Source organism: Equus przewalskii, chromosome 25 (genome assembly GCF_037783145.1).
Source record: "Equus przewalskii isolate Varuska chromosome 25, EquPr2, whole genome shotgun sequence".
NCBI classification, from domain to species: domain Eukaryota; kingdom Metazoa; phylum Chordata; class Mammalia; order Perissodactyla; family Equidae; genus Equus; species Equus przewalskii.
Genome location: NC_091855.1, coordinates 35,137,328 through 35,153,287, shown reverse-complemented (window position 1 = coordinate 35,153,287; position 15,960 = coordinate 35,137,328). Strand labels below are relative to the sequence as shown.

Genomic DNA, 15,960 nt, shown 5'->3' with positions numbered 1-15,960 from the left:
ATACAGCTCCGCAGGTCGCAGTCCGACACCACATCCAGCTCTTACACAGAATGTAGAGCTGAGCTTTTCCAAGGCTATTCAACAAGCACCTATTGAGTACTTCCTGTTTACCAGGCATGTTCTGAGCACCAGAGGTACCAAGGTAAACAAAACAGACACAGCTTTTGTCCTTTGGGAGCTCACATTCTGCTGGAGAACCATACAATAAATACATAGCAGACTCCCGCGCTATCGCCTGGCTCTGCCACTTAGTTGTGTGATCTTAAGCCTGTTACTTAACCTCTCTGGGCTCAGTGTCTTCATCTATAAAATGGGCTATTAACAGTGCCTCCCACACAGGGCTGCTCTTCATGGGGTTTTTTGAGGATTAAAAGAATATGTAGACCACAGCAGGTGTCTGTTAAGAAAATAAAAATAACTCAACTAAATAAATATAAACTACAATGTCATAAGAGAAATAAATATAGAATACAATGTTGGAAGTTAAGAAAAAGAAAACCAGGTAAAAGGATAGAGGGTGATAGATGGGGCCCTGGGAGAGGGGTGTCTTTTTAATTATTATTTGAGGAACCCTCTCTGAGAAAATGACATTTGAGTAGAGACCAAATGAAGTGAGGAAATACCTCATTCAATAAACAAAAATCAATTTCAAGTGGATTAAAGACCCCACAGGAGATGCCATTATAAAGCTATCACACTGGCAACAGGTAAAATGTCTGACAATACTAAGTGTTGGTGAGGTTGTGGAGAAAGGGAGACTCACACACATGGCTGGTAGGAATGTAAAGCGGGCCAATCCATTTGGAAACTGGTTTGGCATTGTAAAGAAAAGTTGGAAATGTCATTTATTCTGTGAGGTCGTCATTGTATTCGTAGGCATTTACCCAAGAGAAACTCATGCATGTGTGCATCAGGATACGTGAATAATAAGATTCATATCAGCATCGCTCCAAACCTGGAATTAACCCAAATGTCCATTAGCAATAGAAAGGTAAATTGTGATCTAACCAGAAAACATAAGATGATGCAATGAAAATGAATGAAGTACTTTTATGAGCGGTCACACAGAAGGCTGTCATCTACATAACGTTTGTTAAAAGAAGCAAGCATAAAAGAACAGCATCATCCCAATTGTGTAAAGTGCAAAAACAGTTGAAATCAAACTATATTGTTTCAAGATATAAACTTAGGTGCCAAACGTATAAAGAAATGCAAAGAAATAATGATTGTGATGACAGGGGTCAGCTTCTGGGAGGTGGGGAAGGAATTGTGACCAGGTTGGGGCACATGGGGGACTACTGAGGTGCGAGTGATGTTTTATTTCTTGACCTGAATGGTGGGTACATGGGTGATTTTGTTTTATAATTATTCATTCAACTATGTATACATGTTTTTAAGCACTTTTCTGTGCCTTGCTACATTTCGCAATACAAATAAATAAATAAGTCTTGGGAATCTGGTGGGAAGAGCCTTTCAGGCAGAGGAAAAGCCAGTGGAAGGGTTCTGAGGTAGGAAAGAGCTTGGCGTGTTTGAATGTCACTAAGAGGCCAGTGAGGCCTGCGGGGAGGGAGCCAGGGGGCAGGTAGCGGGAGATAAGGTCAGAGGGGAAGCTGGGAGCCAGGTCACGGGGAGCCTCACAGGCAATGATAAGGTTTGGTCAGGGCAGAGAGGCAGTCTTCTAAAAGTGTAAGATCTAAAAATGTAAGCGGTCTGGCTGCTGTGCAGAGGACAGTTTGCCAGATAGTGAAAGACTAATCTAGAAAGTGCAATGGGGCGTGAATGAAGAAGAAAATGAACAATGGTTATCTTCTATGTGCCTTTGTCTTCCCGCAGTTTTTCAAAGTTGATTCTTATTTCCATTTCATGGACAAGAACACCCAGCTGATAAGTTCTGGAACCAAGAATCAAACCCAGATCAGTCCGACACAAAGACCAAAGCTTGCGCCAGAGATGCCGTCCGCTGGGCTGGCATTTGGTGACCTGAGTTTCCATTCTCTCTCTTTCTCTCCCATACATTAGCTCAAAGATTTAAGGCAAATTGCTTCACTTGTCTATCTATAAAATAAGAGTTAGAATCCCCAAAAGGGAATGCTGTAAATGATTGTATTAGTTTGGCTAGGTCAGTGGTTCTTAAACTTGTGTGCGACAGAATCCACTGGAGAGCTTTGAAAACAGATTTCTGGGTCCCATCCCCAGAATTCCTGATTTAGTAGGTGTATTAGTTTCCTGTTGCTCCTGCAACAAATTATCACAAACTTAGCCATTTAAAACCGTGGAAATGTATTATCTTACAGTTCTGGAGGTTTGAAAAGTGAGTCTTACGGGGTTAAAGTCAAGGTGACAGCAGAGCCATGTTCCTTCTGGAAGCCTCAGCAAAGAATCCATTTCCTTGCCTTTTCCAGGTTCCACAGGCTGCCTGCATTCCTTGGCCAGTGCCTTCTTCCTTCATCTTGACAGCACATCACTCCAGCCTTGCTTCTCTCATCACATTTCCTCTCAACCTGATTCTCCTGCCTCCCTCTTAGAAAGACCCTTGTTAGTACATCAGGTCTACCTGGGTAATCCAAGTAACCTCGCCATCTCAAGATCTGTAACTTCATCACATCTGCAAAGGCCATTTTTCCATGTAAGGTGACATGTTCACACGTTTTGGTGATTAGGACATGGACATCTTTGGGGGCTAATATTCTGTCTACCACAGTAGATATGGGATGGGTCCCAGGAATTTGCATTTCTAACAAGACCCCAGGCGACACTCATGCTGCTGGTCCAGGAACCATGCTTTGAGAACCACAGGGGTAGGCTAACTACTATAGCAAGTGATCCCCAAATATGTAATGGCTCAAACACAACAGAAGTTTATTTCTTGCTCATGTAACAGTCCTGGGTGGGTGAACATGTTCTTCAAATACTCATTCAGAGACTCAAGATGGAGGAAGTTATGCCAACTTCAACACATGGCTTCTAGGGCCATCTTAGGGGAAAGAGCATAGGGGGACAGTGAGAGGTTTTTGCAGGCTGAGCCTAAAGTGGTTCCCCTCACCTTGGTTATGTTTTCATTTTATTGGCTAGAACTCAGTCACGTGGTCACAGCTGACTGCAAGGGAGGCTGGGAAATGTAGTCTAGAGGTGTGCCCAGGAGAAGGGGAAAACATGGACTGTGGTGAGCAGGGGGCAGCATCTGTTCCAAAGGCAGATACTGAGCAAATATAAAAAGGCTCAGTATGAACTTCAAGGCTGTTCCTACGAGAGCACAATGCTTAATCCCATTCTGCATTTTACTTTTCGAATGGTTGGGGCACTTGCCTGAGTGTGGTAGGAAATGCGGGCAGTGTCTGAGGAGGGGACTTAGTGAGGCTAATGGGTCAGGGTGGCCTGGAGCTGGCTGGGGCTTGTGATGGGATATGAGACCCAGGGAAATGCAGTCCCCAGAAGGCTCCTCTCCCAGTGACGATGAAGTGCAGGTCCAACCTGGAGCCAGATCTCATCAGCTTTGTGTTCATCCAACTCCACCGTAAGCCTCTTTGGAACCCTCTAGCCCTGTGGGCACACTGCTGAGGGCACAGGAGGAATGTGTATTTATCTCCTACTGCTGTGTAACAAATTACCAGAAATTCACCAGCGTGAAAAAACAGGCCTTGATTATGCGTTCTGTTGGTGAGAATTCCTGGTGAACTCAACTAGGTTCTGTGCTTAGGGTGTGACAGACTGAAATCAAGGTGGTGGCCCATCCGGGCTCTCATTTGGGGACTCTGGGAAGAATCCTTCTATGCTCATTCAGGTGGGTGGCAGAATTCCATTATTTGTGGTTGTAGGACTGAGGGCCCCATTTCCTTGCTGGCTATCAGCTGGAGAACTTTCTTACTTCCTTACGGCTGCCTGCATCTCTGTGGCCCGTCCATCTTCAAACCAGCAATGACTCTCTACCACCAACCAGAGAAAATTGTGCTTAATTTTAAAGGGCTCATGCAGTTAGAGTAGGCTCATCTGCCCAGATAATCTTCTTTTTGCCGTGTCACATAACATAATCACGGGAGTGGTACTTCATCATATTCAGAGGTTTCATCCATACTGAAAGAGGAAGAGATTACACACGAGTGAGAGTTATTGGGGGCCATTCTTAGAATACCGCCTACTACAGAGTTAAATGAATGCTTAAGGATTGACCAGAAGAGATGGTGCCTCCCGTGTGTACAGGAGCACAGCAAACGCACTTCACTTTATCACGCCATTTATAATTCTATTGATATTTACTTACTGAGCCCCTACTGTAGGACAGCTACTGTTTTCGGCACTGGGGGTATAGAAATAAATGAAATAGACTGGCCCCTGCCCTTATATTTCAGTGGAGAGCCAGGAAATTAACTAGCAAATGCATGAAGGGAGAAAGCAAATCCAGGGAGAAAACTAGAGAGGGATGGAATTTGTGTGCTATTTTCGGTCGGCTGGCCCAGGACCGCCTCTCTGCGGAGGAGGTGCCGTTTGGGCAGGAGCCAGCTGTGTGACCGGAAGGGGAAGGGAAGTCCAGCAAGAGGGACTGAGAATGCAAAGGCAAGAAGGCCATGGGGCTGGAGTGGAGGGAGTCATGTGGCAGGAAACGAGGTCATGCGGATGGGCAGGAGTCAGGTGATGTGGCCTGGGTAGGAGTTTATTCTGTGAGGGATGGCACGTTTTTCGAGCTGGAAATCACGAAGAAAAGTTTTGGAAATAGTGATGATAGCTGCACAACAATGTGACTATAATTAATGCCACTGAACTGTACATGTAAAAGTGGTTAAAATGGCAAATTTCATGTTACATATATTTTACTGCAATTAAAAAATAAATTGAAAAGAAAGGGGGAAAAAAGAATAAGTAGTTCTTGGTCAGAATAAAAATAAAGGGAGTCGGAGGCCAGAGGAAACAGCATAATTAAATGCCCAGGGAGGGGAGGGTATGGACATTAAAAAAAAAAAAAAAGATCATCTGAAGGAGGCCCCAGGGGGGCTTCTGGGGTGCTGGCCAGGCTCGGTTTTTTATTTGGGTGCTGGTTACATGGATGTGTTTACTTGGTGAAAATTTATTGAGCTGCATATTTATAATTTGTGCATTTTTCTCTATGTGTGTTATACTTCTATGCATTGAAATATTTATGCTTAAAAACAAGTTCAGTCTGTCTGTGGTGGGGAGAATTGACGGCAGGGACCCGGCACTCATCATGCACTCAGTAAATAGCTGACACTTGGCTGGGCTCTGTTCTAAGTTTTTTCATTACATGAATTAGTTCATTTGATCTTTACAACAAGCCTATGAAGCACAGAGAGGTGAGGTGACTGTCCAGGGTCACACAGCCAGGAAGTGGCAGAGATGGAATCGAAACCCAGGCAGTCTGGATCCAGAGTCCATGCCTTCAACCATCACATCAAACAGAATGAATGAATGATGTGTTCAGCTCTCTCTCTCTCTAAACCACAGATTCCCAACATGGTGTAGGGGGCGCAGATTTTGCACCCCCTTCCCAAGACTTCTTTTGGCAATGTCTGGAGACATTTTTGGCTGTTATGACTTGGGAGAGGTGTGCTACTGGCATCATATGGTTAGTGGCCAGGGATGCTGCTAAACATTCTGCAACACAGAGGACAGCCCCCCGCCCCGCTGAAGGAAGAATTACCTGGCCCCAAATGTCAGTGGAACTGAGGTTGAGAAACCCTGCTCTAAACCTACCCTATTTCTTTCACTCTTTCTCCAATTCTTGTTGCTTTAAAATCTTAATCTCTCACTTAATCTCCCACTTGTAGATTAAAAAAAAGACTCCCAATCTGAAATGGCTCCTCAGTGTTCTTATCTCTGGAGACTGAGTTATCTGCTACATTCTTGTGCTATCACTTATCCCCATCTGGCATGAGCCTCACTAACCTATGATTACATGGTATGATAGCAAGAGTCCCACACCGTGACCTGTGAGAATTCTGCTGGAGCCATTTGATGGGGAGATCCCCATGCCTACAGGCCCAGAGGGAGCCTTCCTGCCTCCTGTGCAGTCCTGCCATCCTGAGGTTGTTTCAGTGCCTACCTTTCTGCTCCTGGCGCTTCCCATTGGTACAGCACTTCTCACACCATGCTGCCCTTCACGAGTGGGTACCAGGAGCACAGGCAGTGCCCAAGGTCACAGATCCCCACCTTCGTTTCTTCACTGGGATTCTAAATTTATAGCCCAGCAGCCAAAGGTGTCCTTTTAACCCAGGGGGTGCTAATATTTATGGGGCGCTTACTTGATATTAAGCACTGTGTTAACAAATTTCATTTTCAGAGAGGTCTTATGAAGTAGTGCTGTTCTTTCCATTTTACGGTTGAGGAAACCCAGGTGCTGAGAAGCTAAGTAACTTGCTCAGGTCACACAGCTTATAAGTGGTAGAGTTGGGATTTCAATCCAGGCAACTTGGCGGCAGGGCCCACCATGTGCACCCAGTTCCCACTCCAGGCCGCTCCCATCCCAGGCACCTCCTTGTGGCTGGCCCAGGTCAGCCACCTTGCAGCCTCTTCTGAGGCTCGTCTGATCATCACCACGTCAACCCCCACATCGGCCCTCAACTTTCTGCCACCCTCCCTTGTCCCACACTCAGAGCTCACAGCCCGCACTGTTGCTGAGGGAGACTAAGGGGGCATCCCCGGCCCTCTGTTTACCCAAACATGCCTGATATCAGGCCAACACTTTCATCCCACTTCAACCGTGGAAGCCTAACCAGCCAAAGGCCGCCATTTATCTGAGTGAACTGAGGGAGTGATTAAGGACACACTCTGCCTCTCTTACTAGACGGTGAATTCCCAAGGGGATGGAACAGAGTCCTATTTCTCTCAATGCTCAGCTGCGCCTGGTACATAAGGCACATCCACTAAATGTGTTGAATAAATGGTTGAATGAACTAATGCTCCCCACTGAGGAAGACTGTGAAAGCCGAGTGGTCGTGAGAATATTGGCTTCATACCTGGGCAGACCTGGGCTTGAAGCCCATGGTCACTTCCCAGCTGTGATCATGGGTCAAGTACTTAACTCAGGGTTAGCAAACATTTTCTGTAAATGGTCAGACGGTAATATTTTCGATTTTGTGGGCCATACAGTCTCTCCCATAACCGTTCAACTCTGCCTTGTTTGCAAAAATGGCCAGAGATAACACCTAAACCAATGGGTGCGGCTGTGTTGTCATAGGCCTTTACTTACAAAAATAGGCAGCAGGCCCAGGGCAGTATGCTGACCCACGGCTTACCATAAAAAAAGAGTCTAAAAGAAGATCAAATGAGACAACTCATGAATGTGGTCCGAGATCTTGAGCTTGATGTCCTTGGGCAGGGTTATACTTATTCCCACACATCAATTCCATTCAATTCAACTTATCTGCTCCATCACATGACACTCGTATGCATAGTATTTCATTTTTCTCTCCAGTTCCCTGTGAGATAATAATACCCAACATTTGAGAAGTAGCATTGCCTAGGGATTAAAAGCACGAGATTCTGGAACTAGACTGCCTGGTCTGGTTTCTGGCTCTGCCACTTTAGAGGTATGTGACCTTCAGACAATAACCTTAACCTTCCTGCCATAACCTCCTTCAGTTGCTCTATCTGTAGAGCTGGCGTGACAATAACAGTGCCTATCTCTCATAGGGTTGCGACGAGGATTAAATGGTCTGCACCCTGGAATCACCTGGATGTCTTTAAAGATTCCAAACCCGGGCCACCTGCAGACCAATGACCTCAGAACAATCTCTGGGGTGAGAGGCATCAGTATTTCTGAAGCTTCCCTAGGTGGTTCCAATGTGCGGACAAGTTTGGAAACCAATGGGTTAAAGCGCTCTGCACGCTGGTTTTGATCCATCGGTGGACACTTCCGGAATCACTGCGTCTCCAGTCACCACGCAATCTGGTACCCCACCCCTAGCTCATTGCACAGTCTGCTCCCCAGACTCCAGGAGCTATTGGGCCCAGAAGCCCCGGCCGGTGCACGCTGGGACTTGTAGTCCTTCTGGTGCTACGACCTCGCCCCCGCCTCCCATTGGCTTTCGCAGACGCCCCGCCCCGAAGCTCCACCAATCACCGCGGCGCAGTGAGCCCTCAAAACCGCGAGCGAGAGCGCTGCGCCGCAATCACTGCAGGGCCGACGTCGGAGGAGGCCCGTCTGAGGCTGCGCGCCGCGAGGAATTCCCACGGTCCTGCCGCCGCCGCCTCCGCGGTCTCCCGCCGCAGGTAACCGCGAGCCCCAGCGGGGGATCCGGGCCGGACCCCACGTCCGGGGCCAGGGCCTCCCGTCCCTGCAGCTCTTGGCCTCGTGGCCGGGACTTTCAGTTCCCCCTGCCCTCTCTGAGTAATCCGATTCTCACCGTGCGAAGGAGAGAATCCCGAGGGAAACCCTGCCACCTCTCAGCCGGCCATCCTGTGGGCGTGGGTGAGGGCTCTCTTTTGTGGCGCTTGCTCTGACCGGAAGCCCAGGCTCCTCCTCCAAGCGGAGAGAGGGACCGGCCAGAGAGGAGAGGGCGTTTGCTAAGGTCCCATAGCCGGGCTCTGGGGCGGGTTCCGATCTTCAGTCTGTTAACCGGTTAGGCTTGATGCTTTTAATGCGGAGGATCGCACTCGTTTCCAGCCAGTTCCCCGTAGACGGGCTGTTAACGACAACAAAAATACCGAAACATATAAAAACATTTTGAGAAGTGAGTCAAGGAAGCTCTAGTTCTCAGAGGCTGGAGCTGGTGGGAATTACGGGATGACTCGCATCACCCATGGAAGTGAAAGTTAGCTGGATTTGGTCCCCTGCCCCTAACTTTTAAGAGTTGGGGTTATACCTACAGGGGTTCTTCTTTGCCGAGAATTGCAGAATCTGGCAGCTGGAAGAAGGAACTTTGTGTCACGTGCTTCGTTTTATGGATGAAAATAAATGCCCAGGGTTTGAGACTAGCCCTGTGGTGTGTAGTGAGCGGAGTCGCGCATCTTTCTTTACTGTCGGGCTGCATTCGTTAGCAAACATTCGCTGAGCCTTACTAAGCTCTTGGAGCCGGGTGATTTCGGGTAAGGGGAGGGGCAGGCTGTAGGGAACCATTCCGGTGTTACGGGGCTGGGGTACAGGTTTGCACAGGGGCAGCATCTGACCCTGACTTATGGGAAGAGGTAGAACTTTGCAGAGGAGGGGACGCTTGAATGGCATTTAGGGATGGGCAGGAGCTGGTGAGATGGAGGAGAAGAGCATCTCGCCTGGAAAACAGCGCGGTGAAGGCCTGGAAGGAGCCACGAGTTTGGACCTGGAGTCCTGGAGCCTGGTTGGAGCGGGAGGCTTCCCGTGGGTGGTGGATTTCACAGCGGTGAGAATAGAGGTCCATCTTACAGGGCCTCCTGTGCTGCTGTAAGAGATTTGGATTTTTGTACTGGTGCTGTGTTCTTTTTAATACCTGCTGTGTTGTTTGCTAATTTAGGCATTTAAGCTGGTGGTGTCCATTCTATCGTTCACCAGCCAATCCTTTGACTCTAGTATTTTATTTATTTGCCCCTAAATATGAAGGGAAAAAGTCAGACACCAGTGCCTCCAGAGAAATGAGCCTCTTCAGAATTAAGGCACATGAACCAGACTCAGAAGAAACTGATGTGCAAACCAGAGAGCCTGTTTAATGATTGTCGATGGAAAATGATGAAAGCCAGCCAGGCTGCACCTGTCATGTGGGCGGAGGGCACATTCTCGCTCCCTAGGGTGGGCCAGACATCACCTGTTTAAGTTTTTTGGAACATAGGCGTGTCTGTCGGTGTTTGCACGTTGTCTCTGGCTGCTTTCGTGATACAATAGGAGAGTTGAATAGTTGTCAGGGAGATGGCATGACCTGCAAAGCTGAAAATATTTACTGTCCAGCCCTTCACAGAAGAAGCTTGCCCACCCCAAACTAGGGGAAGGCTTCCAGGGCCTTGGTTGTGGCTAGAAGGCTGCGTGGCTGAGCTCAACATGGGTAAGAGCTGCTGGTTGGTTCGCCTCAGTAGTGCTGTCACACCTGCTGTGTGGGTGCTACTGGAGACCTCTGGGGACAGAGGCGGTTTTGTTCGTTGGCTCTCTCTTGCCTGCCTTCACTGTCATTTGTTCATACCTTTGTATAATTGCACCTTTGATTGTTACCTCCCAGCCCCACAGGGAGCCCTGGTGAGGTCGAGCAGATTAGGGAGGGCCCCTCAGGTGTACATTGACACATTAACAGACCAGCGGCGTCTGGCATGGGGCCGCCTGGGCAGTCCACTGCCCTCCTCTGTGCCCTGACCTCTTGTGTTAGGCACCATACTAAAAAATAATAAACAAACAAAAACCTTGGCTGTTTCGGGATAATCGTAAGAACAAATCTGGGTCCTCCTACTGCAGTTACCCCAGCATCCGTGGACCTTGTGGTGGAGCGAAAGAAACCTGCATCTAGTACCACTTTACATGCTTAATTCTTACAGATTAAGAACTGAGTTCTTGGGAGTTGACGTCCAGGGGGCTTAGAGCAGTGTGTGAATGCCGGGCTGTGGGGCAGAGGCGACGAGAGCCTGCCAGGGTTCCTGAAGAGGCCTGTGGCATCAAAGTGTAGTCCTGGGCGGCCCCCAGAATTTGCTAGAAATGCAGAGTCTCAGGCCCTGCCAGGTCTACTGAATCAGAATCTGCATGTGAACAAGACCCCAGGTGACCTGGGCGCATGGTCAAGTTGGAGAAGTGCTGGCCCAAGGCGCTCTCAGTTTTCTAAACTCTACCAGACTCAGGGCTTCCTGTTTCTTCACTTAGGGGAGAAAATCCGTCATTTTGAGTTTTAGTGCGGTGTCAGACACAGCATGCTGAGTGTGGGTTCCTCGGTTTAGCGGGGGTTCGTGGCTTAGCTGGCTGTGTGCTCCGTGAGGCCAGAGCCTTTGTGCTCTCCCTGCTGCCTTCCCAGCACCCGGCTGGTTGTCTGGCAGGGCAGGTGTTCAGGAGACTCCGGACAGGTGGTTGAATGAGTGAATGAATAGGCAGATGAGTGAATGTGCACTCTTTTGCCAAATGGCGTGAGGTGGAGGCGGCCTCGTAGACTTTGTTCTGCTGTGAGTCCCTACGTCTCAAAGACTGTTTTCCCTCTTATCTCAGAGTGACAGGCCTGGCTCTGTCACAGGAAGATTGTGTTTTTTATTTGTTTTTTTAAAAATAACGTATTCAGGACACAGGGCCGGGTCTGATCTGAGTATGCAAAATGGCTAGGACTCAGCCTAAGTCCTGCCTTTTGTGCCTTAAAACTTTATGTAAAGTTTTGGCAACGGAGTATAAAATTGGACACGTACTTCGTTAAGAGTAAAGCCTTGAGACTCAGAACCGTGTCTCCGAAAGACTGCACAGGAATTCCGAAGGCATGGGGTCTGGTCTCTGGCCAGAGCTGACTGTCTGCGGATGTTGGGCCATCACTTCTCTCTTGCTTCAGCCTCCCCTTCTGTAAAACAAGGGTTAAAATATTTGCCCTGATATTATGTTAAGTGAAATAAGCCAGACAGAGAAAGACAAACACCGTATGATGTCACTCGTGTGGAAGATAAACAAACCCATGGACAAGGAGAACAGACTAGTGGTTACCAGAGGGGAAGGGGGTGGGGGGAGGGCAAAAGGGGTAAAGGGGCACATGTGTATGGTGACGGATAAAAGCTAGACTATTGGTGGTGAGCACGATGCAGTCTATACAGAAACTGGTGCATAATGATGTACACCTGAAATTACACAATGCTATAAACCAATATGACCTCCATAAAATAATTAAAAAAAAAATTTGCCCTGCCTGTTGTACAGAATACATGTAAATAGATTGTGTTATACAAAGATTTTGACTATAGCTTATCACAAACTTATAAATTACCCCTCAATGTTTACATTGAATGTATATTAAATTTCACACTTTTTAAAATTTTACAAACTTTATTGTATAAATAATATACATGAATCGTAGTAAAAAGAGATGAATAGGAAGCAGAAAAATCATCCTTAATTCCGCCTACCACCCGACAATAACTACTATTAACTTTCATGTCTGCTTTCCACATTTTTTTATGCGCATATTACATGTATATTTTTTCTTATAAACGGTTCATAGTATGTGGTAGACGTTTTTCCAACATGATGAATTTTCTTTTTTTTTTTTTTAAAGATTTTATTTTTTCCTTTTTCTCCCCAAAGCCCCCCGGTACATAGCTGTATATTCTTAGTTGTGGGTCCTTCTAGTTGTGGCATGTGGGACACCACCTCACGATGGCTTGATGAGCGGTGCCCTGTCAGTGCCCAGGATTCAAACTGACGAAACACTGGGTCACCTGCAGCAGAGCGTATGAACTTAACCACTTGGCCACGGGGCCGGCCCCTACGATGAATTTTCTTGATGAGTTTTACCTGCTGTATTCCAAGTTGTGACAAAAACTCTAAAAGGTTGCCCAAGTAGCTTTCTTGATCTTCTTTGGTTTATATTCATGACTTCAACCTGTAGTGACGGTTGGGAGATCCGGGCAGCCCCCTTCACCTGGGGAAAGGGACAGCAGAGCTAAAAATAAACTTTTACTCTGTCATCAGTTTTATCCTCTACATGTTCTGTCTGGTGACTATGTGGTCTTGTCTTTTTTTTTTTTAAAGAAGAGACACAACTTTTTTAATTTTTTAATTTAATTTAATTTATTTTTTTTGAGGAAGATTAGCCCTGAGCTAACATCTGCTGCCAATCCTCCTCTTTTTGCTGAGGAAGACTGGCCCTGAGCTAACATCCATGCCAATCTTCCTCTACTTTATACGTGGGACGCCTACCGCAGCATGGCATGCCATGCGGTGCCATGTCCGCACCCGGGATCCGAACCGGCAAACCCTGGTCCGCCGAAGCGGAACATGCGCATTTAACCGCTGCGCCACTCGGCCAGCCCCTGGTCTTGTCTTTTTGACCCAGTTACTCTGATATTTTTTAGGAGCCAACAGTATTCTTCTGTTCTTGTCATTTCTTTTTCGCTTGACTGCTTTTTTCTTCCCAGATTTCCAGGGTAGACCTCCAAGGTGCAGAATGATCTGGGAAGTAGCTGTGTTACTCAGCTTGGTCCTGGGAGTTGGTGCTCTTCCCATGGACGACCCTGAGGATGGAGGCAAGCACTGGGTGGTGATTGTCGCGGGTTCAAATGGCTGGTCTAATTATAGGCACCAGGTAAGAAAATGACTCATCTTTTTCTTTATGACACTGTCATTCTGTAAACAATCCTGGACAGCGGTAATAGAACAGACTTTTTAAAAAGCCATTTACACTCCTATTAGGCTGACGAAATGTGTGTTGGCAAAGATGTGGAGAAATGGGAAGCCTTATACGTTGCTGGGGGCATTAGAAAATGGTACAGCTATTTTGGAAAACAGTTTGGCATTTCCTCAAAATGCATCTCAATCTAAGGCAGGGTTTCTCCGCCTTGGCACTGTCGACATTCGGGGGCAGGTAATGCTTTGCTGTGGGGGGCTGTCCCGCATATTGTAGGATGGTTAGTAGCACCCTGGGCCTCACCCACTAGATACCAGGAGCATCACCCTCTCCTGTAACAACACAAATGTCTCCTGCCTTTGCCAAATGTCTCTAGTTGAGACCCGCTGGTCTAAGGCTGCATTTTGTAGATAAGGAAACTGAGACTAAAACGGAGGAGGTGACGCCCGAGGCCGCATGGCAAGTGGAGGTGCAGACGGGGCTGAGGCCGGGGCTCTGGTAAGAGCATCACGAGCCTCTTTGCCCTCCACACCTCTGCCCTTCGGCTCCCCCCTCACAGCCTCCTCCCTTCTTCCCTGGCATTCACACCAGATCAGCCTGGCAGACAGAGAGGAAAGAGCCCACGTCCATAAACACGTGGAAAGTGCAGCCTCCTGGTGGGGAAGTAACTGGTGCAGCTGCTGTGGGAAACAGCCTGGGAGTTCCTCCAAAGGTGAACCAGCACTGCCCTGTGACCCAGCCGTTCCACCCCTAGGTGTGGACCCAAGAGAAGTGAACACGTGTTCACACAAAAACTCATACTCGAATGATCACAGCAGCATTATTCATAATGGCCAGAAAGTGGAAACAAGCCAAATGTCCATCAACTGATGAATGGGTAAACAAAATGTGGTATGTCCATATGATGGAATATTATTAGGCCATAAAAAGGAGTAAAGTACTGATATGTGCTTCAATATGGACGAACCTTAAAAAGATGCTGAGTGAAAGAAGCCAGTCCACTAAGGACCACATACTGTAGGATTTCATTTCTCAGAAATGTCTAGAATAGGGAAATACACAGAGACAGAAAGCAGATTAGGAGTTGGCCAAGGCCTTGGTGGAGGGGAGAATGGAGAATGACTACTAATGGGTATGAGGTCTCTTTTTGAGGTGATGAAAATGTTCTGGAATTAGATAGTGGTGATGGTTGCATGACTGTGAATATACTGGAAACCGCTAAGTTGTATATTTTAAAGATTTTATTTTTTCCTTTTTCTCCCAAAAGCCCCCCAGTACATAGTTGTATATTCTTCGTTGTGGGTCCTTCTAGTTGTGGCATGTGGGATGCCGCCTCAGCGTGGTTTGATGAGCAGTGCCATGTCCGTGCCCAGGATTCGAACCAACGAAACACTGGGCCGCCTGAAGTGGAGCGCGCGAACTTAACCACTCGGCCACGGGGCCAGCCCCTAGGTTGTATATTTTAAAAGGCTGACTTTGATGGTATGTGAATTATATCTCAATCAAGCTGTTATTTAAAAAGTTGTTTAATCTTTTAATTCCCGGAAGCAGGATGCATAGACTCTGACGGTATGTGGTGGGCTCTCTTCTAAGAGCCCGTTACTCCTGTAACCCCTGTGGTGGGGTTACAGGCAGTAGGTCTGGTTCTTACTCCCTCTTTATGAATGAGTGGACTGAGGCATAGAAAGGATGAGCCGTTCACCCACCATGGCACCAATGGCCAAGTGGTCAAGTGGGGATTCAAACCCAGGCCGACTAGTTCTGGAACAGCACTGTCCAGGAGGACAGCCACATGTGTCATGGTGAATTTTCTAGTAGCCCTGATTTTAAATAGTAAAAAGAAACAGGTGAAATAAACTTTAATATATGTGTATCGAATTTAACCCAATCTATCCAGACTATTATCATTTCACTTGTAATCAATATAAAAAGTTAATAATGAATACTATTTCTTTGTACCAAGTCCTTGAAGTCCAGTGTGCATTTATATCCATGGTGCCTTCAGCTCGGACTGGCCACATTTGAAGTGCTCAGTCGCCACGTGTGGCCAGTGGCTGCCGTATGGGACAGCGCGGCCCAGGGTCTGTGCTCCCGATGGTCTGGCAGTGCTGCCTCGAGTATGGTTCCCTCCTGGGAAGTCAGTTTTTGTATGTTAAATATGGGGTTGGTTTAAATGAACTCCCTACCAGCTCTCAACTTGGTGATTACTGAATGACTTATTTCTCACATGGTTTTTGTGTGTTAGCCGAATAGGAAATTTGGCTTGTTTAAAAAGTTCTTGTCGTGGCAAAATGGTCCCTCTTGCTTTGAATACTTAACCATGGACCTGACCCGCTTACGGAGGAGCACCCAGGTCGGCAACTGCTCAGCTCTGAGCTTTCTCCTCCCTCTCTCTCCACGAGTTAGAAAGATGGGGTAGTGAGTGCAGATCACCGATAGAGAACAGGCTGATTCGCCAGCCACCCTGGGTTTTATACAACCAACTTTAAAAAAATATTGGTTAAACATTATTAAGTATGGATAGCCAATTACCCTTTGCTCCCAGAAAACCTTTTTTAAAAAAAGTGTTGCCAGGTTCCCTGGGTAAAATACTCAGTGTCAAAATAGAGTGAAGGGAGGCATGGCAGTGGCCGTGGACTGAGATATTTGTCCCGAAATCAGAGGGGGTGATGGCCCTGAGGCTGTGCAGAGGGAAAACGCTTGTGCTGAATTATGGCTGACCTCTGCCCATATCCCACCTGGCCTGGTTCTC

The 15,960-nt window shown here is 47.3% G+C and overlaps 1 protein-coding gene and 1 long non-coding RNA gene across 5 annotated transcripts in view; one reads left to right on the top strand and one right to left on the bottom strand.

Moving 5' to 3' along the window:
• Positions 1-1,030: 1,030 nt before the first annotated feature.
• On the bottom strand, positions 1,031-8,464 carry LOC139079271 (uncharacterized). The gene is made up of 2 exons (XR_011532733.1): positions 8,355-8,464; positions 1,031-4,071 (listed from the first exon to the last, which is right to left on the bottom strand). It is a non-coding gene; the product is annotated as an uncharacterized lncRNA (long non-coding RNA).
• The window catches only part of LGMN (legumain), a 29,493-nt gene continuing 21,174 nt past the window's right edge, over positions 7,642-15,960 (top strand). Inside the window, exons 1-2 of one of the 4 annotated variants that reach the window (XM_008528685.2) lie at positions 7,642-8,220; positions 13,000-13,166. In XM_008528685.2, the coding sequence (XP_008526907.1) occupies positions 13,029-13,166 (138 nt within the window). In that variant the 5' untranslated portion in view covers positions 7,642-8,220; positions 13,000-13,028. The remainder of the gene's footprint in view (positions 8,221-12,999; positions 13,167-15,960) is intronic. The other 3 variants (XR_011532731.1, XM_008528686.2, XR_011532732.1) reach the window with 3 other exon arrangements.